The sequence below is a fragment of the Sinocyclocheilus rhinocerous genome, unplaced genomic scaffold (genome assembly GCF_001515625.1).
Source record: "Sinocyclocheilus rhinocerous isolate Xijiao unplaced genomic scaffold, SAMN03320098_v1.1 scaffold2889, whole genome shotgun sequence".
Lineage (NCBI taxonomy): Eukaryota > Metazoa > Chordata > Actinopteri > Cypriniformes > Cyprinidae > Sinocyclocheilus > Sinocyclocheilus rhinocerous.
This window is the reverse complement of record NW_015656156.1, coordinates 355,783-382,622: the sequence shown is the minus strand read 5'-3', so window position 1 is coordinate 382,622 and position 26,840 is coordinate 355,783. Positions and strand designations below refer to the sequence as shown.

General features: G+C 38.3%; 1 protein-coding gene across 3 annotated transcripts in view; it reads right to left on the bottom strand.

Annotated features, from left to right (window-relative positions):
* Window positions 1-25,568, bottom strand: part of LOC107719533 (HEAT repeat-containing protein 5A-like) — a 27,081-nt gene extending 1,513 nt beyond the window's left edge. The window contains exons 1-35 of one of the 3 annotated variants that reach the window (XM_016526954.1): window positions 25,437-25,568; window positions 24,730-24,789; window positions 23,585-23,793; window positions 23,114-23,325; window positions 22,932-23,040; window positions 20,789-20,960; window positions 20,376-20,533; window positions 19,828-20,077; window positions 19,587-19,742; window positions 18,042-18,292; window positions 16,520-16,631; window positions 16,216-16,368; window positions 15,966-16,065; window positions 15,733-15,842; window positions 15,300-15,463; window positions 15,013-15,176; window positions 12,360-12,465; window positions 12,081-12,271; window positions 11,840-11,999; window positions 11,530-11,719; window positions 11,262-11,431; window positions 10,370-10,396; window positions 9,209-9,353; window positions 8,524-8,703; window positions 8,021-8,257; window positions 7,630-7,808; window positions 4,994-5,062; window positions 4,476-4,646; window positions 4,059-4,281; window positions 2,214-2,453; window positions 1,847-1,974; window positions 1,252-1,399; window positions 894-1,166; window positions 394-618; window positions 138-289 (exon numbers count right to left, since the gene is read on the bottom strand). In XM_016526954.1, coding sequence (XP_016382440.1) covers window positions 138-289; window positions 394-618; window positions 894-1,166; window positions 1,252-1,399; window positions 1,847-1,974; window positions 2,214-2,453; window positions 4,059-4,281; window positions 4,476-4,646; window positions 4,994-5,062; window positions 7,630-7,808; window positions 8,021-8,257; window positions 8,524-8,703; window positions 9,209-9,353; window positions 10,370-10,396; window positions 11,262-11,431; window positions 11,530-11,719; window positions 11,840-11,999; window positions 12,081-12,271; window positions 12,360-12,465; window positions 15,013-15,176; window positions 15,300-15,463; window positions 15,733-15,842; window positions 15,966-16,065; window positions 16,216-16,368; window positions 16,520-16,631; window positions 18,042-18,292; window positions 19,587-19,742; window positions 19,828-20,077; window positions 20,376-20,533; window positions 20,789-20,960; window positions 22,932-23,040; window positions 23,114-23,325; window positions 23,585-23,710 — 5,451 coding nt within the window. In that variant the 5' untranslated portion in view covers window positions 23,711-23,793; window positions 24,730-24,789; window positions 25,437-25,568. The remainder of the gene's footprint in view (window positions 1-137; window positions 290-393; window positions 619-893; window positions 1,167-1,251; window positions 1,400-1,846; window positions 1,975-2,213; window positions 2,454-4,058; window positions 4,282-4,475; window positions 4,647-4,993; window positions 5,063-7,629; window positions 7,809-8,020; window positions 8,258-8,523; window positions 8,704-9,208; window positions 9,354-10,369; window positions 10,397-11,261; window positions 11,432-11,529; window positions 11,720-11,839; window positions 12,000-12,080; window positions 12,272-12,359; window positions 12,466-15,012; window positions 15,177-15,299; window positions 15,464-15,732; window positions 15,843-15,965; window positions 16,066-16,215; window positions 16,369-16,519; window positions 16,632-18,041; window positions 18,293-19,586; window positions 19,743-19,827; window positions 20,078-20,375; window positions 20,534-20,788; window positions 20,961-22,931; window positions 23,041-23,113; window positions 23,326-23,584; window positions 23,794-24,729; window positions 24,790-25,436) is intronic. The other 2 variants (XM_016526956.1, XM_016526955.1) reach the window with 2 other exon arrangements.
* Window positions 25,569-26,840: the final 1,272 nt, after the last annotated feature.

Sequence of the window (26,840 nt, the reverse complement as noted above, 5' to 3'; positions counted from 1 at the left end):
TTCAGGGTTTTCATAAGGGTGAAAAAAAAGAATTTTTTTCATTAAAAAAAAAAAAAAAAAAAAAAAAAGCTGACCCTAAGCTTTTGAACAGTACTGTAGAAATTTTGTTAAGAATTTCTAATTGACTCTCTACTCACCACAGGGTCCTTAGACTCCAGACTGTCTCTGAATGCCTGGATGCAGCGTGTCTGCAGGGGCTCCACAGTGGTCACCTCAGCACTGGCGTACAGCAGGAAGATGGTGAGGGATGTCAACGTGGTAACCTCATCCACTCCAGGCTCCATTTTATCTGTCCAAAATAATCCATGAAAACCAGAGAAGGTTCCTCAAATGACTTCTACAACACGCAGAAAAACACACAAACAGAGTGTGGTTGAAATGAGAGAGAACTACCTGAATGCCAAGACTCCAAGAGCGTGTGCAGTGCACATCTCAGCAGTTCAGTCCAGGCCCCACGACTCTTCTCAGCTCTGCTCATGGGAGAGGTGAGAACAGTGCGCAAGGCCTGCAGGATGCCTGGTACCAGCTGTCCACTCTCAGCTCCAACAGAGCCCTTCACCGCCTCTCTCAACACCCCGAGCAGCAGATAGAGCACTGTGGGCAGCACTGACACACTGCCTGTGGCGAGAAGAATAAAACACTGTCAGATCTCTGATCATTTATGGATTCAATTTAATTTTAAAAGAGACATTTCATATTAAAGTATTACAAAATGTTCGATAGATTGCAAAAAAAAAATCTATATTTGAAGTGACCTTTAATGGAGAAAGAAAAAAAAAATCCTAAACTGAATAAACAAAATGAAAAGTGGACTAAAATAAAGTGGGCAGGAGGATGTTTTTCTCATAATCTGAAAGCTCTTATTGCCCGCAGTAACTCTCTGGATCTCTTACCCTCTGGTGAACAGATGGAGGGCAGTTCTGAGAGGATGGCCAGAGCAGATGTGACGAGTCTACAGTCAGTGTTGCTGAGGAAGCAGGTCTGTCCTCCCCGCCCCGTGGGGCTGCCAGCCAGTTTGGGGCTGAGCTGCGGAAGCTTTCTCACAAGCGTGCAGAGACATAGCTCCAGCGCTCCAAAAACAAGAGACTTCCCCGGCACCAGGCCACCAGTGTCCCGTCCCTCACCAAACTCAGGAACAGTTTCCTTCTCTGCTGCACCATCATCGACTGACCAAATACAACAAAGAAAGATGAATTTTGAGGGTTATTTAAGCTTTACACTATTTAAACAAAAGGAGTTTTTGAGACTTACCCTCAGCACTGTGGCGTTTCTCTTTGACATGCTCCTGAGCAGCACAAACAATCTGCCGCACCAGTTCTAGCACAGCCAGTTGAATGCTGGGAGATTCCCGAGTGACTATGAGCCTGTGTAGAACACTGAGCAGCTCCACACTCAAAGCCTACAGAGAGAACACCATACACTTTTCAAGAACAGAGTGACTAGCAAGAAAGACAAACACATAGTAGAACACATGAACTACATGGAAAGACAAATACCAAACCACAAATCTCAATGCATCACAATATCATAATAGACCAAGTTACAATATCATAATAGACCATAATAGTCAGGTTAGACGACATATTGAATTTAGTGAGGATGAAAACAAGGCTGTGAGGAACACACTTAAACTACAACGGCACGCACCACATAACGGTCCTAGATCAAATAATTTTCACAACTTTCAAAACTACTGAGATTTTTTATTTTGAAAAAAACAAAAAACATTTAGTCAGCTGAACAATCGGTTAAGTTCAAAAGAACAGCATGTATTTGAAATAGAAGGCTTTTTTAACCTTGTAAATGTCTTTACTGTCACTTCTGATCTGTTTTAATTGTAGAATACCTGATCATTGCCCACTTTCGAACGGGGCCAAGGCACCTCCAATAAGGCCTGCAGAGCCTGAAGACAAGAACTGATGTTTTCCATTTGGTCTCCAGAGTGAGGAGAGCACAAAAATTCCACACTGATTCCTAAAGGGAAAATTTGAGTGAACTGAACAACAAGACTCAAAATATACATGTTAATCTCAAATCTAAGTAAAATCCTAAGATATCTCAAGTATTTACTGTATGATCCTCATAATCAGTCCATGGAAAATGACTAGAGCAAAATTCAGTTCTCTGAAGGACTTCAATCTAGCAATGGACACCCTATAAACCTTGAACTACATCCACTTATTGAAACAGGAAATATTAACTGAGCTCTGTACCCAGGATCAGGTGGAGGCGGTCAGTGTTGACATCCTCTGGGGATTTGACACTGCTCAGTGAGGTGGACTGGCCCATGGAGGTGGGTGTGACCGGTCTGGAGAGGTTGGCAGGTCCCTCGTCCACTATGATGAATCCGGTGCTGTTGAGCCAGAGAGCAGTAGCGTGGAGAATGGTAGCCCAGGCACTGTAATAATGTGGACGGGCCTGTTCCACCATCTCTGCAGTGTAAAACGAGCCACCTGACAAATAAAGGTGCATGTTAGAACATACAGTAGCTCTAAACAAGACACATAACATTGGGCTCTTACTCCACTATTACTATTGTTTAAATGGTAGTAAAATAATCTGCATATTATTTTGAATACACTGAATTATCAACTGAAAAATGTAACTACTGTTCAAAAGTTTGGGCTTAGTAATATATATTTCATACCTTTGATCCAAAGTGACATTTGTAATATTACAAAAGAATTCTATTTCAAATAAATGCTGTTCATTTGAACTTTCTATTCATCAAAGAAGCCTGAATTTTAAAAAAGTATCACTATTTTCTATCACTATTTCTATTTACTATTTTCAACATTATTATTAAGAAGAAAAGTTTCTTGAGCACAAACTCAGCATATTAGAATGATTTTAAGGATCATGCCACACTGAAGACTGGAGTAATGGCTGCTTCAACTTTGCTATAACAGGACAAAATTTTTTTTTTTTTTAAATATTAAACCGAAAACAGTTATTTACAATTTTAATAATATTTCACAATACTACAGTTTTTACATTATTTTTGATAAAATAAATGTAGCCCTGGTGAGCATAAGAGACTATTTCAAAAACGGAGTGTCTATTTACACTAAGTGCAAATAGCCCGCCTTGTTGGCAGAGGCTATTTACACTAGCTCCACCCACAAACGTGTGATAGGGATGGTCAACAATATTTAAAACGGCAGACAATCGTCAGCTTCAGTGGAGTAGATGGTAAAGTGTGTATCGTAGTCTTTTTGACGCGATCGACCCGGGTTCGAATCCGCCTTTTGCCATACTTTTTTTTTCTCCCTTTTCAAATCTCATATCACATCAGAAAGGCCTTTATTTTCAATAAAAATTAAGGAAATAATCAAAAAGTTGAAAATAAAGTATCGGGTAGGGTTAGGGTAGGTGTAGGGAGGGCTTTATTGTCCCAATAAGGTGGCATCCATTTAATAATTTGAATTAAAATTATAATTTACACAATACGTTATTACTGCATACTGTTTTATAATGTACTATAATACTGAGGCGCAGATAATTGCCACTATTTGCAGTAAGTAGTATAAATAGCAGAAAATCCTGCTATTTTAACAGTGTAAATAGAATCTATCGCTATCTGCACTTAGTGTGAATAGCATATTGTTAAAAATACTGCTATTTTCACTTAGTGTAAATAGAATCCATTGCTATTTGCACTTAGTGTAAATAGCCTCTATCGCTAAGAAAATATGCTATTTTCACAGTGTAAATAGCCTCTATCGATATTTACACTTAGTGCAAATAGCCGCTGCCAACGTACTGTAAAAACACCTTTATCTATCCCCTTCTGCAATTATAAGCAAACTATCTTGCAACTGATTTCCTCAAAAATAAGAACACTAAGGCTGACACAGGAACAATGGTATGAGTTTGGGACAGAGTGAGTGTTTGGAAAAACTGTTTGCAAATAGTAATTTTTTTATATATTTCTTTGGTTGCACTAGAGGCACATAAACTAGACAGTTAATTTTCATAACCCTGGAAGTAAAGAAGCATATCTACTTATTTTCCATCAGCTAGGTGTGTAATCTGAGAAACCGAGCGCGAGTAGTGACCTGTGGAGGGGAGTTGACTGGAGTATTGCGAGGGCAGGGTGAGCAGGGCATGGTCCTGAAGGGCAGCCAGCCACAGGCGACTCAGAGTTGCAAGATCAGTCTGAACCAGTTTGAGCAAACCAGCCCCTGCTGGATCTGCAGTGCCAGCCTCATCACTCTGCTGCTGGAGATGGCTGCCTGGACTCTCCCTCTGCCTGGAGCCTTGTACCGCTGTGATATACACCTGCAGAGACACATAGATTTACTCAGACAAATGTTAGATCAAAGTTTGCTGCAAGATCTACCACAGATATTCCATGGTATAAAAAGTGTGGCCATCATACTTTATATACCGTCATACTGCCCATCCCTAGAGTTATATAATGGCTAGACGTAGAGGTACAGCTGATTTAATAGTTGTGTGATGGTGTTCGGTACCTCCGCCCAGGCTTTGAGCACAGCCAGCGTCTCCATGGTGAAGGTGCTTTCATTATAGAGCTGACTGGTGACGTCTCTTCCCACCTGCACTTTGGCAAGCGAGGAAGCCAGAAGCTGATGCACCCTTCTCAGGTCACTGATGACCCCACTGGCGATCCATGCACTGCAAACCTGAACACCAAAACAAAGGTTCATGTCTCTCAACACTACTGGAGCAGCTTTCAGCAGTACAAGTGAACCACTAGACTCTGGGAAGAAACTAGGTCAAGTGAACCCACGTGAACATGAGGTATTTGAAAACAAGCATGAAGCGAGTTCAAGAGGTTAAAAACAGGATTGATTTGAGAACTAATGCTACAAAAAGAACATATTTGGGATGCCCAATCTGACAGTGAAAAAATACGTAACTTAAGACTTGAAACAACGTGTTAGATAACATGGTGTTTGCTGGTAAACGCAAAGAACAGAAAAAGTGCATCGTTATAGATAATGAGGCTTAAGTTCTTTAAACAGCACACCTGGCAGGCTTTGGCAGTCACATTCGGAGGGGCGTCCACATGGAAGGCAGGTCTGAGCGCAGCTCCAACCTACAACATCAAACAACATTTAGTTCATTTAAACCAGCCCAGTCAAAAGTTTGGGAGGTTTCTCATAGCCTTACAGAAGTTGTAAGGACAAATAGACAAATAGTTAGACAAGAGAGTGAATAAGAGTCAACCAGCACCCATAGTGTATCTCCTTCAATACTGTTCCAAGGATGCATCTCATAATGGTGGCTGGGAGAATGCCAACATAAAATATAGCTTTGATGCTGCATAATTCCCATACCTTCATTTGTGCTGTTTCATAGTTTTGGTATTAATTTGAATTGTGGAAAATAAAAATAAAGTGTTCAGAACTTTTACTTAAATGTATACATTCATTAAATGAAACATCAAGGCAAATTTATTTTAAAAATATGATTCACACTCTGTTCGCACATACACTATCTTTCAAAGGTTTTGGGTCATTTAAAAAAAAAAGAATTTATCACTTTTATTCAGCAAAGACACATTACTTCAAAAGTGACAGTAAAGACTTTTCAGATCAATTTCAAGTATATGCTGTTCTTTTTGAAATCACGGTTTCCACAAAAAGCGCCTGTCATTTTGTATATCACATTATCAACATTAATACTAAGAATAAATGTTTCTTGAGTACCAAATCAGCAAATTAGAATGATTTCTGAAAGATCATGTGACACTGAAGACTGAAGCAATGACTGCTGAAAATTCAGATTAGCAATCACAGGTATACATTACATTAAAAAAACAAAAAAAAACAGTTCTTTCTGTTTTTACTGCATTTTTTATCTAATAAATGCAGCCTTGGTGAGCAAAAAGAATCTTTCAAAAACATCTTACCGACCTTAAACATCACTGTACTTTTTACTGTCTAGTCTTTTTATATACTATACAGGATTGATGGCCTACAACCAAACTCAACTGAGTAAGTTTATTAAGCGTAAATTAAGAGAGTAAAACATTCATGAAACTGAAGATGTTTCAAGTCACTATTTGAAAAGAAGGCCCCCGCTAAGCCCACAGATAACCTAATTTAGTGTAAGTGATACAGGTTCTCACATGCGTGCACACACACTTAGTAACAAGAGACTGATGAACAAGCTCAGGTACTTCAGGGGGGGGTTCTAAGAATAAGAGCTGAGAGCTTTGCTGTACAGCTCTGAACATACAGTTCAAATATCCAAGCATCCTCTAGTCTAGCAGGCAGTCTTCAAAAGTGATGCCACCAAATACATTTTTGGCAGAAACCTAAACTTCTCATAACTTTAGTCCGCAAACCTGAAACTGAAAACCTACATTTATGCCTATAATGAATAATAATGAATAATAATTTAATTTAATAATAATGATAATTTAATTAAATGTTCATCTTAAAGGCACAATATGTAAGACTTTTTTTTATTAAAATATCCAAAAACCACTAGAACAGTTTTATATATTTTGCTGACTTGTGTACTTACATTATCCCAAATGTTTCGAAGAATGTTTAAATCCAGAGAAATAAGCAATTTTAATTAATGACACGGACCGTGTCCATAGTGTCATTGTGTCGCCTGCCAATGACGTCATAAACCCTTGATTTCCGGTTTTGTTTTGTAGAAAACATGGAAACACCAAAGACACTTTAATATGTTGTGCGTTTTAATAGACCGGTGACGACCGCACAGAGTAGCATTATAACAGAACTTTCAAATGTCTCTAGTATGATAAAACAGCGCTGCTTTACCCCACATACTCACGACCGGAAGGAGCGGAAGCGGTCGACTGTGGCATAATAAAAGTTCCGCTGCTTTCAAAACGTGTGTCACGCTCGTTCAGCGGCCTCGTTTCGCTTCGACAGCTTTCAGCCTCACCCTGCTTCATTCTACTACATTAACAAATCATTAGCTCATCCATGAACATGATTTCTGCCCGAGTCCCATCATCGGCTGTGGGGATGAAGACCACAACTCCCATGATTCCACACTCAGTCACTGCCTCATAAAACTAAGCCTTTGTTTCTTTGTTTATTTTGAATACGCGCCCTCTAGCGGCAGAAATTACATATTGTGCCTTTAAATTACATTTAAATTGAGAAAAATTCTACAATTAAATTAACCTCCATAATTGATGTTACATATAATTTTAAAATAGCATGTGGTTTAAAATAATAAAAAAAAAAATTTTAATAATTTTTCACTTTTTAAAATAATTTGAATAAAATGACAGATACATAGACCAGCACAATGCTTTTCTCTCTGTCAAATTTTCTGTTATAAGATGTGTTGCATTTGGGGTTTCTGTTATTTAATATTTTTCATCAATTTTCTCCTCTAATTGAAAACCAGAAGTGGTATTTTATGGAAATTTCAGCACAAAGTAAATAAATAAATAATTTAAAAAGGGAACCATACTTCCACACTTATTACATTTGCGATAAAGGTCATTCACTCAGAGGCATTTAGGAAATATCCTATTTAATTAAGCTGCCAATCAATGTTCATGTTTGTTCTAGATGAGCAATTTCTTTCTTTCAGCACTTTTCTGGGCATATGAAAGTGTGCAATGTTGATTTTAAGACTGAGGCTGAAAAGTACTAAGTTAGTGCTCACATTGGCTTGATACTGTTCCAGAATTACATGTCCAGGGAACTCAGGCTCTGGCACATTGGAGAATTTCCGGATAATGACCAGCAGTGTTTGTAAACCAGCCAGTCGGAGCTGATCGCTGTGGTCTGTGGCTGCCATGAAAGCCATGCGGATGAGGTCCGCCAAGTGGAGAACCACGTAATCTGAGAGACAGAAGGGGTGCCTTTATTAACAGTGTTAACAAATATATATAAAATCACCCCAGAAGGTGGCGCTAAGATCCAGTGCTTTACTGAACACATCAAGAAAGACATCACAGTATTCAGAGTTTCAGAAAATACACTAAAGCAATTTGGAGAAGAATGATAATAAAAGGAAATAAAAATTCTAACACAACAGAAGTGATGTGTCTAACCTGCAGATTCATGTAAACGTTGTTCTTGAGCGAGTGCCATGTTGAAGTGAGCCAGGTCTCCGTTCTCACACTGTGCTATTATGCGACACACACACTCCATGGAAAACACACGAGTGGACCAGCGCAGGTTATTGAAGGGGCCGCTGGATTCAGACTTTGCGTGGAATGCAGAGGAGTCATCATATCGATCTCCATCCTCCTCCTGCTGCGTTTCTACAGCAGCAGCTGCAGCTGAGTCTAAACAATAAGAACATAAAAAGCGAACGCAACTATTTACAAGTCAAACTAACAAAAACACTGATTAAAAACAAAGAATTTGTCATGAAATTGTAAACAGATCACAACATTTTAAGCCAATCTTAAGGCCTTTACACTGGTCAGGTGGGTTGTATTTTACAAAAAAAAAAAATTGTAAAAAGGAGAGCACATTTTGCCAGAGATGAAAAATTAAGATTATTTTATTCTCATCATATTCTGCTCAAGGAGCTGAGACTGAAGCCCACCTGCAGAGGCAGAGAGCACATCTTTGCAGAGTTTGAGCCAGTGGGCCAAGTTACTCTCAGCCGCAGAGCTCATCATGTGGACAAGCGTCTCCTGAATGTCTCGGCACAGGCGTGGGTCAGACTCCCTGTCCAGCAGACTGAACAAAGCTCCCTCCAATCCCACCTCCTTAATAGTGACATCTGCAGGACAGACAATAACCATTTAACATACAGCCCACAATGTGATATATATTATAACAAATGATGTTTTGCTTGAGAAGTGTGCTTGTGCTGTCTTTAAAACAAATGCCACTTACACAGATATTATATGTGTATATAGTTTGACAAGATTTTTTTTACGATTTTTGAAAGAAGTCTCACCAAAGCTGCATTTATTTGATCAAAAAGTAAAACTAATTATACTGTGAAATATTACTATAATTTTAAATAACTGTTCTCTATTTGAATAGATAAAAAAATGCAATGTTATCCTGTGAAAAAAAAATTTCAGCACCCATTAATCCAGTCTTTAGTGTCACATGATCCTTCAGAAATCATTCTCTTATGCTGATTTGGTTCAAGACAAAATTCCAGGCCCCAAACTAATCTATGGCTCACTGCAGTCAAACCCAGCTCAAAATGCAGAGTACAGCAGAGACGTGCTGAGATGATGCTATGTTGTGCAGTGGGGGCGATGCTGACTCACCCAATTGTGTGTTGTCTCTGCGTGGTAGCTCTTTAACCAAAGCGACTGCATGCTCCGATACCTCCACTGCTTCTCTCTGAGCCAGTTGTCTCAAGCAGGCCACAACTGCACGCCTCAGAGACAGGTATGAGCTGCACAGGTTTATCTGTACATGCACAAATGTTATACATGATATTAAATGTAACGTTAGAACTTAGTATGGTCAAATAAATTACGAGTAGTGAATCATCTGAGGTCTAGTGAAACAGAAGAACAGAACTGAGACATTAGAGCTGGGTGTAAAATAAAATAAAAAAATTTAAATTAAATAAAAAAATAAATTAAAAAAAATCCTTGTAATGGTTTAAATTATTTGATCATATAGCACACCCCTGATATAATATATAAAACATATTAGTTCAGACTGAGAGCAAGTAAAGTTCAGAAATAGAGCACACTGCAAATGTAATGATTACTTCATCACATTTTGCACAACATAATCCAGACAACAGTGCAATAAACACTTCAGCAGACAGCTGAGGTCACATAAAAATTAGTCTGTTATGTCAAAATGATCCCACACAAACGCTCTTTCAGTGTAGAGAAGGACAGAGGGAGAGGAGAAAGGGGCAGCAGGGCTACTGTCAAGGCTTGTTTTGAGCTTTAAATGATGTGACAAGTGAGCTGTTTGCAAAGAATAGGACCATAAATCAAACCATCTAAAAATAGAGCATGTAGAACAAAGCATGTTTTTCTCAATTACTGTCTAATAATGTCTAAATGCGTGTGTGTGGTTGTATGAAGAAGAGAGAGAGAGAGCAATGGACTGAAGCTCTCACAGTAATAAAGCTAATAGCTTGAATTGGCATGAGGCCACAGATGTGGATGTGAACGTCATGTGCACTGTGTGGGTGGTCAGTGTTAGAAGCCTTTACAGAAAAGAACAAGCCAAGCAAACCTAATCCTTGGCATTAACCCTGCAGTTAGAGGCAGTGACACTGTCTGCTCATGCTCAAAACCAGATCCTTCTTGAGTTAGTTTCACACTGGGAAAAATGAGAGGAGGACAACAGAGTGTAATTATAGAGAGAGACGCAAGGAAAAAAAAAAGAAGGGAATATGAAGTGCAAACAAAGGAAAGGGAATAAAGTGGCCTGACAGCAAAGAGGCAGACAAAACCTACCAACACAGAATAATCCAATAAGATTTCCTGTACGAGAAAGCAGAAAACAGCACTGTCACTACAAATGAGGGCAAAGCCAGGCCCGTGAACACTCACCTCTTTCAATGACATTCATTTTTCTTATATATATATAGTTTAAACTTTTAGAAAACACGTCACTTTGATTTATTAGAGTTAATTTAGACGTAATGCACGTTTTTATAGAGTTACTTCCTTGCGTTGACAATTTAAATGCGCTGCATTATTTTGCTCATTGCGCCCTCCTGTGGCCTCGGGAGACAATTAGACCTATACATTAAAGACCTATTTAATCTGCATATAAAACATTAGAAATTTGATATTTAATTTTTATTGTGTTTGATTGTTAAAACAAAAAATATTTGTTGTTTGTCTCAATAAATTGTGTTAATTATAAATACAGTGGTTAAATAAAAAAAAAAAAATGTCTATTGTTTTTGTTTTAAAAAAGGTTATAAAAAATTTCAATAATTATCGATACCGAACGATATGAAACATTATATCGTTGATACATTTTTTAGCTATATCGCCCAGCCCTAATATAAACACTGTAACATTTAAAGACAACATGAAAAAAATATATAAAAAATATAAGTATATTTCTTTGGTTGTGTGCATAATTCACTGATAGTCTCAAAAAGAAAAAATCTTTCTTACTCGTAATGAAAATTTCTATTTATCCACCTCAGAACCTACTTTACTTTTTTTCTGACAACTCAAACTGCTTGGGGGTGAAAAAAATAATAATTAACCAATAATATAACTTGTATAACTTATAATTTATCAGAAATCGGTTCAGTTAAATGTGTTGTGAATGCAGTGGAATGTCTGTTGTTCAATATGATTTTGACTGTTAAGTGCATTGATGACATACACAGAGGCTGGGCACCAGGCTGGCCAGATTGACAAAACATGGCGCAAACATGTGCAGCTGCTGGAGGCAGGAGATCGCCTGGGCCTGGACCAGACAGTCCTGAATGTCCTGCATCACAGCACAGCCCACCAAACACGAGGTCCTCACCGCACACACACCTGCACCCTCACCTGGAGACAGTTTACATTAAACAACCAGAGAGAAGAGAGTATGTAAAGGTCTCACCTGCATGATGACAATGTGTTTATGGGTAAATAAGTGTGTGCACCTTGCAGATCCGGCCCCATGGAAGTGATAAGGGCATTAAGGCAGCGGCCCAGGCTTTGCTGCACCTCCACGTGTGTGTGTGGCGTCGAGAGGAGCAAACGTAGTACCAGAGTGAAACTAGCCTCTAGGTGACTGTGATACAGAGGGCCTGCTAGATCCACAACCATGGACAGAGCGTGGAGAGCCCACATCTGCATACATGCATATAGTTCACTGAAAAGTTAGTGCATGAACTTTCTGACAACACTCTATATAGAAAAGCACACAAATGGTATCCTGATTTATTTAAAACAGTCATGTGGTCTGTGTACCTGTACTTCAGGTGAGGTGCTGTCCTGGGACAGGGTGAAGAGGACTCCAACACAGGCACTAAGGTACTGAGGGGAGCTAATCCCACTCAGATAACGGTAGACAGCGCTGAGTGCCAAAGCATGACCTGTGCGTGTGATGGCATCCCTCGCCGTCTTCAGTCTGAAACACATTTACATTCATTTCAGATCATTTAATTTCAAAAACATTCTTATTTTTACACTGCACTTGGCATACACTCACTTGTCAAAGCTCATGAGAGTGATGGAAACGGTGAAATTGGGGTCATTAAGAACTTGCACAAGCCTGGATAAACCCTCTGAAGCCATGCAGCGCAAGAGAGGGTTTGAGCCCTCTAGCGCCCCCAATAGGAGAGACAGTGCTGGTCTCTGAACCTCCTCTGACCCCAATTCCCTCCGACTTGATGCCAAACACTACAAAGCAAAACAGGACAGAAGGGGGAAAAGAGAAACATTATATGGTTTGAATGCAAAGGTTTTCAATTTTGAAATGGTTTCTTACCTTCAAAGTGCAGCAGAAAGCAGCAGCTACATGGATTTGAACAGTCTGCTGCCGGGCTCCTTTAAGATGGCGCACAAACTCACAGAACTGCTCTAGGATCTGAGCCCTGAGACAGGAAATACAACAGATGTACTGTTCAGCTACTGTAATATCTGATTTTCCTTAGGCGTGCATTATATGTATGAACCAGATTATTAGCCGATATTACAAACTTTCTGTTGAAATTGGATACATAAGGGCCAAACTGAATACTGAATTGTTAATGCTCATTTGCACAATTACTACATTTAGATTATGTAAGCATTAGATGATGCCAAATGTCAAATTAAACTCTAAAAACACTAATAATTTAATAACACTATTAAATCATCTTAAAATAAATATCCATACTGTACAGTTACTTAAAATTACTGATTTTTGGCTTTCCATGGTAAATGTTTTGCACTGATGTGAGGCATATTAATTATTATTCATAATCATCCACAAAGACCTAAATTAAAAGAAAATAATCAAGTGGAAATAAAAACTGGTTCATATTTTAAAACCACGTCGTAATGTTTTTTGTTTTTTTTTGGCATGTCTTGTTAAGTATTCAATTCACTGGATTATCTGAAAAAGGCATTGCCACAGTTTTTATAAAATATGAAAAAAAATTCCCATTGAAAATCCCATGATAAAAGCATAAATTGACATAATATTTCAGTCATTCATCTATACATTGTATTTCAAAATATTATTAGTTGGGTTTTGATTTTACAGTCTAAATGCCGAGAGTTGGTAAACAAAGGCTTATTTAAAACTGTAAAAAATAAATAAATAGATAATTAAATAATAAAAAATAAAATAAAAACTCCAAACAAACAAAAAAACAAACAAACATCAAAAAAAGAATCTAGACAAGCTGCTAGCGGGATGAAAGATGCACTGCAGGAGGACCGATGGCCCCAAATGATCAGTATCATTTTCTCTCCACTGCTATGTTTAATAATGCATGGGACATGGCCAGAACAGCCCCCAATTATGCAAATGTATGCAGATGTCTGGATGTAAATTTGGCTATGCTGCATAAGAAAGTGCTTCAAAAAGCCTCTGGATCTCATTAAAGGGGTCATATGATGCTGCTAAAAAGAACATTATTTTGTGTATTTGGTGTAATGAAATGTGTTTATGCGGTTTAAAGTAAAAAAAAAAACATTATTTTCCACATACTGTACATTATTGTTTCTCCTCTATGCCCCGCCTTTTTGAAACGCGTCGATTTTTACAAAGCTCATCGGTCTAAAAAAGCGAGGTGTGCTGTGATTGGCCAACTATCCAGTGCGTTGTGATTGGCCGAATACCTCAAGCGTGAGACGGAAATGTTACACCCCTCACCATACTGTTGATGCCGTCTCCCGGAGCGACAAGACAAAAAACATGAAAACCCATTATAAACGAGGCATTCGTTGCATCCAGTGGGGACATAATTACAGATTATAATGACTTATACTGTCTTTTTACGCATTGCGTTGCATCGCGCCACGTAAACAAAACCATGTCTGCATTTGTGATCAGAGAAATGACAAACAACAAGCGCTACTCTACACTGCCCAAAACTCGCATTTGAATCATCAGGGGCAACGAAAAACACAGCGGCCTAGCGTGAGGGGAAGCCCCGGCTTAGCCTGCGCTGAGGCCGGGATAGAGTGAGCTGAGGCGGGCTGGACTCCGCTTCGTCCACGGTGAAAGTTGATGTATTTCCTCAGCGACCAGCACAGATCAGCTCTAGGCATGACGAAGCGGATATCGTCCTCTTTTGGAAGACCAAACAAAGTAGTTTCGCTTTCACAACGACTAGTCGTGTCCTCTTTTGGAAGGCCAAACAAAGTACTTTTTCTTTCGCAGCAAACCACACAGTGTCTCCATGACATGGCGGCGTTTTATATGGTTTAATACTACAGCGAGAATAAAAGTTACGCCTTCTTTTTTTGCGTGAACATTTGGGCGGTGTTATGCAAATCTTCCCACATTGTGACGTAGATATGTGGGGGCGTGTTAGAACGAGGTGTTTTAGGTAGGCGTGGTTAACTCTTAACTTTTATAAAGAATATCTCTTTGGATTTGAGACTTTAGTCTTTACAACTTTACAGATCTTCTTTATGCACCAAGAGCTTGTAACACTCCAAAGAGAAAGGAAAAAATGAAATCGCATCATATGACCCCTTTAAGGCCAGTTCCCGCAAGCATTCAGTAACAGTATCAGTTCCTCCTAACAATCTGAATAACTTTAAACGGTAATGTTGGTTGACATTAGTACATCCGCATTTTAGCGAATGTAGCATAAAACAAACAAACTATATAAATAATTTACAAAGTGGGATGCGTCATTATGAAAATGAAAGGCACTATAGAGTTGAGGGAAGCAATCTAGAACATAGCCAACTTAATCTGAGAATTTTCTGTTTAACTATTCATCAGCATTAGCTATTCATTTGAAGCATTATGAAGGGTATTGCTTGCATAAAGGTCCGATATAAAGTAACTGAATGACCTGAAGTGTTTGGCGACATGGAGGTCCTTTTAAATGAACTGAACTAAAAGTACTCCAACCAGACAGCAACGGTATACAAAAGCAGCCTTCTGGAGGGAGTCTATGTGGTGACAGTGGACATACTTCTGCTGAATGCCCAGGTGGGGAAAAATCACTCCAAACAGCTGGACAGCTGCTGCCGTTAAAGCAGAGGCTGGAGGGAGAGGGGTAGGAACTTCCTGGGCTTTCTCAAAGATGGTAAACGGGTCATATTCTAACGTCCCACCTCCTGAACCACCACCATGGAGCTTTAAACAGACGGAAAACACAATGAGGTTAAATATGAAATGTGCAGTAACTAGGGAATCAATCAGTGGCACTGATTGCACATTAACACGGCTATTTCCTTGATGATTAGACTGTGATCTGACCTGTTCCTCTATGTAGTGCTGATCCACATCCTGCAGTCCAGGGCCCAGCAGTGCCAGGTCTTGGCTGTAGCACAGGGAGGGCAGCAGGTTCAGCTCAGCACATGCTGTGATTTCTGGCCCGGTCAGATCGTTCAGCAGCTGCTTCAACACTGTGCCAAAGCTCTCTGAGCCAACACAACCAAACCACAATAAAGAAATAAATACATATTTGGGCAATCAAACATTCCTATTTCCATATGTTTTTGTGGGATATTAAAATAAGTATCCTAAACAGCTCTCTTAAATTTCAAAGCATGATAAAAATGTACTCTTTTTAGTACATTTCACTTGAATAGCATGGTCATGACCACTCAATAAGTAAGGGAAAATGATAACCTTTCTATTAACACAAATAAATCATTAGCACATGATCTAGTCCAATCAAGTTGCTTACCTTCATATGTTTTAGGTTGAAGCATTGTGAGGATCTCATACACTCTCAATCTAAAGACAGTGGCTGCATTTTTGATCTGGTTTCCATAGGATTTAATGATAGAGGGCAGCCTAAAAAGAGTTGAAGGGCAGCAAAATGTGATACATATTTGCCTATCAACATCCTGTTGACATTACATCTGCATTCTGCAATGCTTGAAATAACTTCATTTGAAGCAATCGAGATCCACTCACTGATTGAGCAGGGCCACTGCACAGGACAAGAGAGGACGCAAACGACTGATGACATCATCGGTGAGCAGGTCTTTGCAGTGCACCACCAGACTCTTCATTGCTGTAAGGAATATGACACAAGCTATGAGGACCAAACATTCTGTTTATTCCTATCTGCAGTCAACAGCATAGAACCTAAAGCAAAGTTTATCATGTCAGATAGACTAGTGATATAAGTGAGAAGCCCATGAGATTCATAAAAGACCCTCACCGCACAATGCTCCTGCTCGCCCCTCCAGGGTCACCTGCCAGGTGAAGGAGTCTCCACGCCGCAGCTCATTCTCCACGTCCTTCACAGACAGTGGGAAGGCACATTTCCATAGCAACAGCAATCGAGGCAAGTGCTGCTCCATTACAGTGGGACCTTGAATAACCAGAACCAAAGAAACCAAAAGGATGATAAAAAATTATTCCAGCACATTGACTATTACAATATAGGCACATCTTGTCTGGGTCTGTATGTGTACATCTATGTGGGCATATTAAAGATCACAAACCAGTAAACTGATTCATACCCAATGTGAAGAGGGCACTGAGCAGCAGCCAACCTCCTTGAGTGCGCTGGATGGAGATTCTGCTGTTCTGAGCTGCAGAGCGCAGCAGATCTTCTGCCAAGGTCATCACCACCTGCAACCCGTCCATAGGAATGAGTGACACAACACCAAATATTTATTTCTTTTGTAGAAAATAAAAGAAATATATATACAGTATTTTAAGAAATTATATTTGTTGATTTTTGTCAGTGGTCACCAAAACTGCTTAGTGACAAACATTCTTTAAACTAGTGTTGTCAAAATATTGTTTTTTCAGTGCTGAAATATTTGAAACTGTTTTAATACTCATTTTCTGCAGTATCTATCCATTGATACCAAATGTGCACACACCGCTGCACACTAGGGTGCGGAGAAGATCTTGTTTACATCAAAACCGAAACCAAGCAGTTCACACAGAACGCATATTTCACGCATTTTCTAGAAGGACATCTATTACTGTTGCACTCGCGGCTCGCACAAAAGAGCCACATGTTTAGAAAGCCATGTAAAATTAATGCAAGCTTAACTTTGAAAAAAAAAAAACATTATCGAGACTTTATGGCGGGTTTTTCCCCATCCCACTGCATCTCATGTTTTTAAATGAAAAATGTACTCCGTGTGACTGGCTTTCCGCCCTTTGTATTAAACTATGCATACAAACATGATGCCGTTTTGTTTATAGTTGTTTAAGCAACTTCATTATAATTGGTTTATAAACACTATTTTCAACATTATGCACTTTTTTTCGCAGATAGTCATGTTATCTTATGCTTTGAATGATGCGCCCTCTTGTGGCCTCAATATAATTCGAATTTTGATAATATTTAAGTACAAAATTCGAATTTAGTTTTTCAGCCATTTTGACAGCCCTACTGCACACAGTGTATTTTAATTAAAATAGTATATAGTCTTATGCTCTTAATGTTGTGGAAATCTTCTCTGAGGTATTGAAAATGATACGGAATATTGTTTTTTGTCAAATTGTAAATTATCAACTGTATCAAAGTTCCAAATTCCAGCATCATGACAACACTACTTCAAAATATCTTGTATGTTCTGCAGAAGAAAGTAAGCCACACAGGTTTGGAGCAGCAAGGAGGTTTTGGCAATTTGGGAAAATTATCACGTTAAGGTTTAACTTTTTGTGGGATGCAATCCCACATAGTACATTAACAATGACAGCTGATTTGTCATCCATTTCAAAATTAGGTCATTCATTTTCAATTTCTTAATGTTCAGACACCAACTTCATGAGCTCAACTTCATTAAAATGAGCAGTGATGCAGTGTGGAAACTACCAAAGGGAGTCTAGACAGTGATCTGGTGCCTGATTGAAAACTGCAATTGTGTAAAAACACCTACTAGCAAGCAACAGCAGAGACTCACTGACTACAGTGATCTGAAATGCTGCCAGCATGAACGAACCTCTTTAAACAGAACCACAAACTTACTGTGTGCTTTAAAAGGAGGATAGGAAACGTATAGACACAAATCTCATTCATACCTTGCCCTTCGAGTGTGATATTCCTAGCGGACAGAGCTGTACGGCTCCCAGCAGAGCTGCAATGGCAGCACTGTACCCTGCCACAGCCTCTGGGCATGATTTCAGGGCATTTAGCCTCTCTGCACAGCGGTCTAGCAACACTGCCACCTGAGCAGGCATCCCTACAGCAACACACCGCAGGCACCAGGCGGCCGCCAGACGAGCAGATGCACTGGGGTGAAGAAGAACAGAGATCACAGTGTCCAACATTCCTGTCAGAAAAACAAAACAGAGAAACTATTGAACTTGCAGTTTTAGTAAAGTTCAAGGCATCAGAGATGACAATCTGAGCTCTTTCTGAAATTGCAGGATGGATGTGTTAAATCTGCAGCTGTAGGCACTTTTTCTGCTCACTCCTTCATCCAGGCCTTATTGTGGCACATCCATTAAAGAGCAGACACACTCACACAAAATCCAGAGAAATAGCTATAGACACTTGAAAAGCATCTTTCTTTGATCCTGGTTCAAACTCCAGTACAAGACCATCACAAATGTGCAATGATAGGAGCAGGATGTTGTCTACACCAGTTTTATTGACAAAGATATTATAGCTATTTTTAAAATTACTGTAACTTTGTTACTGGGTATATAGCAGAATATGGCCTCATAAAGGTCTCAAAAAAACCCCCCAACCATTTAATACTCAACATCCCGTCCATCCAATACTTAAAATTCATTGGCTTGAACAGAATATAGAATAGCAATATAATAAAATACACTACTGTTCAAAAGTCTGGAGTCAGTAAGATTTTCTTAAACATTTTTGAAAGATGTCTCTTATGTTCACCAAGACTGCATTTATTTAATCAAAAACACAGTAAAAACAGTGATAATGTGACATTTTATTTAAATTTAAAATACCATTTTTCTATTTTAATATATTGTAATTTATTAATGTGATGGCAAAGCTGAAATTTTAACAGCCATTACTCCAGTCTTCAGTGTCACATGATCCATCAGAAAACATTATAATATGTTGATTTGGTACTTAAGAAATATTTCTCATTATTATCAAAGTTGAAAACAGTTGTGCTGCCTAATATTTTATTTATTAATTAATTAATTTATTTTATATTCTGAGGAACAAAGTTCAAAGAACAGCTTTTTTTAAAAATATAAATATTCAGTAACATTATAAATCTCTTTTCGATCCCTCTTGATCAATTTAATGCGTCCTTGTTGAATAAAAGTATTTTCTTTCCAAAAAAATAAAAAATTACTACCCCAAAACTTTTTAACAGTAGTGTACATCAATTGTAAAAAATACATAAATAAGAAATGAAATAAAATAAACAGAAACAAGTAGTGTACATCAATTGTAAAAAAATAAAAAACATAAACAAACAAAGAATTCAGAGGGGGTGTTTTTGTCGTCACATTTTAAATATTTGGGGCACTTTTCATCACCACACTCCACTAATGCATGTAAAAAGAGGAGTATCTAAAAATCCTTTAAAAAAAGTTTAATGGGGTGCAGAGTTTGTTGGTTAAGAATGCATGACAAACCTATGCTGGTGTCAAGCAGTAGTGGGGCGGCAGTGGAGCTCAGGTCCTGTAGCAGACTGCCCAGCTCCAGAAGAGCACATACCAGCACATGCTGACTAGCTGCGACATCCGCAGGGCTCACACGTGCCTCCATGTTCCCCTCATGAAGAGCTGCGTCTGACAGAAACACAGCATACATTTAAGAAACTACAACTCAATACCCAATGAGACCTAAATATTCGCCCTTGGCCTAGTTTCTTACCCACAACCCTCTTCTGTTTGCTGATCAACTGGCAGATCTCCTTGGCAGCTGCGATTTGGGCCTTCTCCCCCAGCAAAGTGCCAAGAGTGGCCCGCAGTATGAAGGAGGCACAGCAGCGGCAAGAGACGGCATCTGCCGGGTATTGCGTCGCCCGTGCGTGAGATACCCACTCCATGAGAAGAGAAAGAAGACAGGAGAAGTGCGTTTCCAGCCACGCGCCGCCCAGAATGGACACAAACACCACACATGTCTGTTCAAGAGAGTAAACAGGTGGTATTCATGTTAAATTAACTGAAATGGATAAAATAATCTAAAATAAACGTACATAAAATTAAATAATTAATTTATTTAAAACTTCTATGTAGAACAACTTTTTTTCTGCATAACGGATAAATAAGACACATAAATAAAGAGAGAAAATGTATTTTTTCCGATGTTATACAACCTTCATTTATTCTTTTATTTTAACCTAGACAAAGTCAGTCACGCTGTGACTCAAAACACAAACATTCGGATCACAAGGGAAGGACTGTAGGAGGGTGAGCGACCTGTGTGATGCCCACGCGCACATCTCTGCTGACTGAGCTGATCCCTTTCAACATGTCTCCACTGGCCCGCAGGAAGCCGGCTCCACCCCGCAGGAAACCAGAACTCAGCAGCTCCATCACCTCCTTCAGGGAGTTGCGCTTGGAGCCTGGCCTCGGAGCTGAGAGCAAACCCACAGGAACAGGGGAGGAAGAATGAAAAGAAGAGAAGCGTGAGAGAGAGTGTGAGGGGATAAATGATAGAACAGATGGAATCGAGTGGGAGGGGAAAGATCAGCATTACATTTGAGGAAAAGAAAAGCAGTATGTGGGTGACCGAGGAGAGGAGGGAATGATTTTTACAATCTCCATGGGTAAATGATCAGCTTGGTGTCCTCTGAAGATGTTTCTGAGATTGCTGAATAAAATCCACCCACCTATGGCCTGTCTGGGCTCCAGTGCAGACGCTAATAAAGTGCCAAGCAGTTTTGAGATGCCGACTCGGACATCATAGTTTGAGCCCTCGAAGGCTCGGAAACAAAGAGTGGCCACGTTCTCCAGCTCTGTGGACCACAGGAAGACAGCCTCTCTCTGGAGCTCCAGAAGACACTATCAAAAAAATAAAGTTAACTTCACCACTTCATAGTAATTTGGGGAAAACTGGGACAAAATCTGATAGAAAAACTTAATTTTAACTATTATAGTCATTATAATAGAAATTAACTTTATTAATAGGCAATAAAGTCTACTGGTATTGATTTCAAGTTTTGTTATTAACCTTTTTTTTCTCTAACCATAAAGCACACAACATTTATATGCAATATTTACCCACAGATTGGAAAAGAATATACAATATACAATCAAATATAACAAAGGTTAAGATAAAAAGAGAAAAAAAATTATTATAGTAAATGATTATAGTAATATTTAGTAACATACAGTAATATTTTAAATATTCTTTTCATCACAACAAAGACACACCACACCCCAGAACACAATACAAAAAAATTAATAAATACATACATACATAAATAACTATATAATTTACTTCAAACATTGATAGTTATTCTGAACAGACTAGGACAAACTTTAAAACCAAAACATTATTTTCAAACTAGCTTTTTTTAGAATAATAAATTCTATTAATATTTTCATATTTTTTATTAGATGGAAGAAGAATAAGTGTTTACCCTGCTTCCTCCTTTAGCTGGAAATAGTACAATAACTTAGGATCCATATTTTAAAATATTTTACAGATATTTTGGGTTAATAAGAATATCATAAACTGAATTGTGGTTGATTTAAGCATCTGTTAACAATAAAGAACAAAATGTGTATTTTCCCTCAGTCAGCTGTGAATGTAAAGCTATTTCTGTCAACAAGTAATGCATGTTTGGCTAACATACATATGATTATTAACTTTTCCATATGATTAGTAACTGAAGCATGGGGTTGAGTGTCCAGTACCTTTGCGGCAGCGCAGCGCACAGCCATGGAGCGATCAGTGAGACATGTGCGAGCAGCTTTATAGATGTCTCTGTGACAGGACACGGCACTCACACCTAAACCCTTCAGAATCTTCTCAATACACATATTGTTAAAAGCGCTATATAAATAAAGGTGACTTGACTTGACTTGACTTGACACACACACATACACATTTATAAAAGCTACTGTCTTCTGGAATATAAAAATATCTCTATCCCATTTTTCCAAAGTTCCCATCCCAGGCAGGTTCTCTGTGATATTCTGGTTCCCATATATGACTCGGGTCCCTCTTTCAACGTAAGTCTATTTTGCCTGTTTTATAGTGGAATTTCTTAGTATAGTAATAGCATGTCTATAATAAAAATAAAAAAAAGTGCACACTGATGTTTAAAACTTAAGGTAAGAGTTTTGTCTATAAGATATACAAATAATTGCCACTATTAAACATACACTACTGGGGTTAGTGTATTTTTGTTTTTTCTAAAGAAATTTAAAAAGTGACAGTATAGACTTACATTGTTACAAAAAAATCTATTTGAAATAAATGCCATTCTTTCAACAAAGAATCTTGAAACAAATATTGTGTTTTCCACAAAAATATTAAGCAATGCAACTGTTTTCAACAAGGATAGTAAGATAATAATAATTAGGGTTTCTTCAAATCAGTATTTTAAAATGACTTCTGAAGGATCAAAAACGAGTCAAATTTGCCATAACTGAAATAAATTACATTTTCAAATATATTCAAATAGAAAACAGTCATTTTAAATTGTAATAATATTTCACAATATTACTGTTTTTACAGTCTTGGTGAGCATAACACACTTCTATCAAAAACATAAAGAACAATCATTCTCAATTGTGACGTATATCCGAGTGAAAATTTAGTGAATTTCATCTGCTAATTGACAAGTCCTAAGCATTTTGTGATGGTCAAAATAAAAAAAATGCTGCATGTGATGATTCAAAACACCTGAATCACCTGTTTGCCCTCCAAACTATTGGTAAAAAAAAGTTTTCACAGTGAAGTACAGTCGCATCTCTGTGTTTGGTTGAACTGTGAATCACATACTGGTGTGCAGCCACACGTACCTCTGAGCTCTTCGTGGCTTTCAGAAGGTTTGCCACGCTCTCTTTAAACGAGTTGATGAGTAGTCGGCCCAGTTGCTCATACAGCACACCCAAACAGGCCACAGCTGCCCTGTAGGTAGCAATAAGTAAACTCACTGGCAGAAGATCAAGCTGAAGCCCATCTGCAGATTTATGACACTCACAGTCGAGTAGGCAGGAAGCTGGGCGAGTCGTCCTTGCTGCGGATGATGTCATTGCAACGGTCCACAGTGAGGCTGGACGTGAGGGAGTCGCCCACTCGGTACACCAGCGCCAGACACTGTGCCAGCAGCAGTCGTGTCGGGGGGCCCGGAGAACCCGTCAGTACCGTCGTGAGCTGCTCCACCAGGCGCTTCTGGTTCTTTTTCACATCGGCCTGTCACACAAACACATGCCGACATACAGTTTAGATGAGCGGCGCTCTTTAATTTCGGTTTTTTGGCACTTCACCAGTAAGAAACAGACTGACATATCACTAGTCCATTCCTGGCTGAGAGACAGCCGGTGGAAAGGCAGACAAATAACCAGGGAGTCTGTTCAGAGAGGCTTGCTTGTGTTTGTGTTCGAGAGAGAGAGAGACAGACAGAAGTGTTTCTTCTCAAACAGAGACCTTATTGTCAGCGCCCTCAACTCACCCGGTCTGTGGCAGGGAGTAGTTTCTTGAGGAAACTCAGCCACTCAAAGACAAACTCGGCTCTCTGGTGCTCCCGCAGCTGACTGCAGGCTTCCTCGTTCAGCAGTAAACTATGAGCCTGCTCCATCTTTCCGTCTCTTCTCCCTCTCCAGCTTTTCACCCGAGACCTTAACTGCAGCGCCCCTCAAATTCCGGACACCTCCATCCTCCCTGAAATAAACCACAAGTTTTCAACTGAGGTTTTCACAAGGGGTCCGTGGAAAAGTTTACAGAAAAACAGTGTTAATAAAAAAATTATGAAAATAAGACATAAATAAGCAGATGAAAAAATATGCCAAATAAAGAATATTTTCGGTTTTCTTTTTCACTTTAGTTTAAGTTTTAGTATAGTTTTTTTAATTTTTATTTCAGTTATAGTTTTCGCTATTTTAGTACATCAAGTTAAACTAAACTAAATGAAAAAGAAAAATGTTGCTGTGGCAACTAGCTGAAATAAATACATTTAAGGTTTTTCTATATTTAATTTATTTCAGTTAAAGTTTATTTCCTTTCAAGTAATGATCATTTTTAAATGTTTTAGTTAACTATAACAACCCTATATAGTACTACGGTGAGTAGAGAAAAAAGAAAAAAGATCCTAAATAATTTTCAAATAATATTTTGCACTACTTATAATATTTATTTTCCACATAACAGATAGGGTTTTTTTTATACATGAAAATATATAGCTGTCTTTTCATTTTTAGGAATGGGGGTCCCTTAACACGGACGATCATATTCGGGGTCCGTCTCCGTACCATCTAAAATATTGAAAACCCCTGCTTTACATAAGTTAGTCACAAAGTATACACCAAAGATGATGTAATAAAGGAACTCGTGCAATTAATATGACTCTACATATCTGCATTTAATGATAAGGATTTTGCTACATGTCCTGTTTCATAACTTCTACATTTAATCTGAGTGCGCAAAAGTGTGTGAACGTGCCAGTTTATAAAGGGTTTATTATAAATAGCACATCCGTTTTTCCAAAAGTACCTTGTAAAGTTATATGTCGCCACTATGAATTATGTATTATGTCCACTGCGTCTGTGCAGTCTAGAAAGAAACCAGCAGATCATGCAACTAAAATGACTAAAAGATTACCTTAAATGGATCTCAATTTCTAAACCAGATTAAGGAGGGTGAGATTGGACATCAAAGAGCCTGTCAGGGAAACAAAAAGGATGGGATAGTGAAATTATTTTAGGTTTCTTGGATGGTCCATGGCGAGTCAGACAGGCTGTCTGCAACGAGACCCCTTACTTTTCTTACAGGTTTATTAAGCTGCCATGTCTGTTTCTTATGTGAATTCGGTTTTTTATATTCAGTTTCAATGTGAATTTAATCTGCATATGATTATAAAGCTAATGATTGCGTAAGTGTTTATGCTACTGTATTTACCTGTAGCTGTAGTTATTCTAATCAAATAAAAAAATCTAACAAATCTGTTTGAGCACAGGATAAATAAATAAACACATATATTTCCTTAAACAAGTCTTCATAGTGTGTTTGATTTATTGATTAGATGATGACTCCAGGCTAACGTTAAAATGAACAGGACTCCTGGCTAACTCGATTTGCTGCCAACTTCACCCAAAGATAGTTATCCTCTAACATTTGTTTTTAACTAAACATACGTCACAAACTAAAACAGACATGTTATTGTCAATGATTTAGTGTTAGTTATGTTAGCCTAACGCTAGCTTTTATGCAATGCTAACCAATTCTCTGACATGCTAGCGAGATAAATCTTCAAAAGCAGCGATTTACTGTCTTTAAAATGAAAGTATCGTGAGGAAAATGTGTATTACCTGCTAAATCCATCAACTGTAATGTCGAGGGGACGACAGTGAGAGAGGTATTTCCCTATTCAAGGCGACTGTTTGTGTGTAATTCCTCAGACATCTGCTTGCATTAAAGTGCGAGTCAAACTGTGAAGCGCAGCCACGTTAAAGGGAACATGAACGTGAGTGACCGCTAGAGGGACACTATTCAAACGGTTTCTGTCTAAAAACTACAGGTGTGTCTCAATAAATTAGAATGTCGTGGAAAAGTTCATTTATTTCAGTAATTCAACTCAAATTGTGAAACTCGTGTATTAAATAAATTCAATGCACACAGACTGAAGTAGTTTAAGTCTTTGGTTCTTTTAATTGTGATGATTTTGGCTCACATTTAACAAAAACCCACCAATTCACTATCTCAACAAATTAGAATATGGTGACATGCCAATCAGCTAATCAACTCAAAACACCTGCAATGGTTTCTATGAGCCTACATGATCATGGGGAAGACTGCTGATCTGACAGTTGTCCAGAAGACAAAAAGAACCAAAGACTTAAACTACTTCAGTCTGTGTGCATTGAATTTATTTAATACACGAGTTTCACAATTTGAGTTGAATTACTGAAATAAATGAACTTTTCCACGACATTCTAATTTATTGAGATGCACCTGTACATGGCTGTCTACCTAGGCAACATTTTTTTGTCTATTATAGCAACATGCTGAGACTGCATTTATCTGCATTGTAGAATAGCTGCCTACCTGTACAGCATTTTTGGCCAGTATATAGCCACCTACCTTGGCAGCATTTATTGTCATTATATTGAGTTTCTTGACGTGTAGTACTCCAAAACAACCATAAGCACTGCTATTTGCTCCAAGTTACATTTACAGTATCAAAAACAGCTTTATAAATTAATTCTATAGTTCAGAAAGAGGGTGGAAAAAGATTATGTGAAAAAGGTTTTGGTGCCAGAAAACTTATATTGATAGTATACGTGTAGTTTAGGGATAAAATATCAAAATACAAAGGCATTAATTGTTAATATGCTTTTACACAGCATTTCAAAAGCAGCAGAAAGACCAATAGAGACATTTTCCAAAAACATATTTATAAAGAACATGAAGGAACATGACAAAGACAGATCTTTACTGTGAGCACAGCATACTTGAGTAAAACTGGTGGACAAAATTAAGTTTTAACCGTTTTATTTGTTCATACATTGTATTTGCTTATATATTTATTTACAATATAATCAAATAAAAGAATCTAAAATGTCGCATTTTCAACTTGTTGCTTTTACACCAGAGGAATTAATTCGAACTTGTTTCTTTTGCATTTCTTTATTCCGAGCAGAGTTTATCCTCTTTCATTAGAATTATGGTATAACATCCGCAGATTTTGAACTTCAAATTAATATATATATATA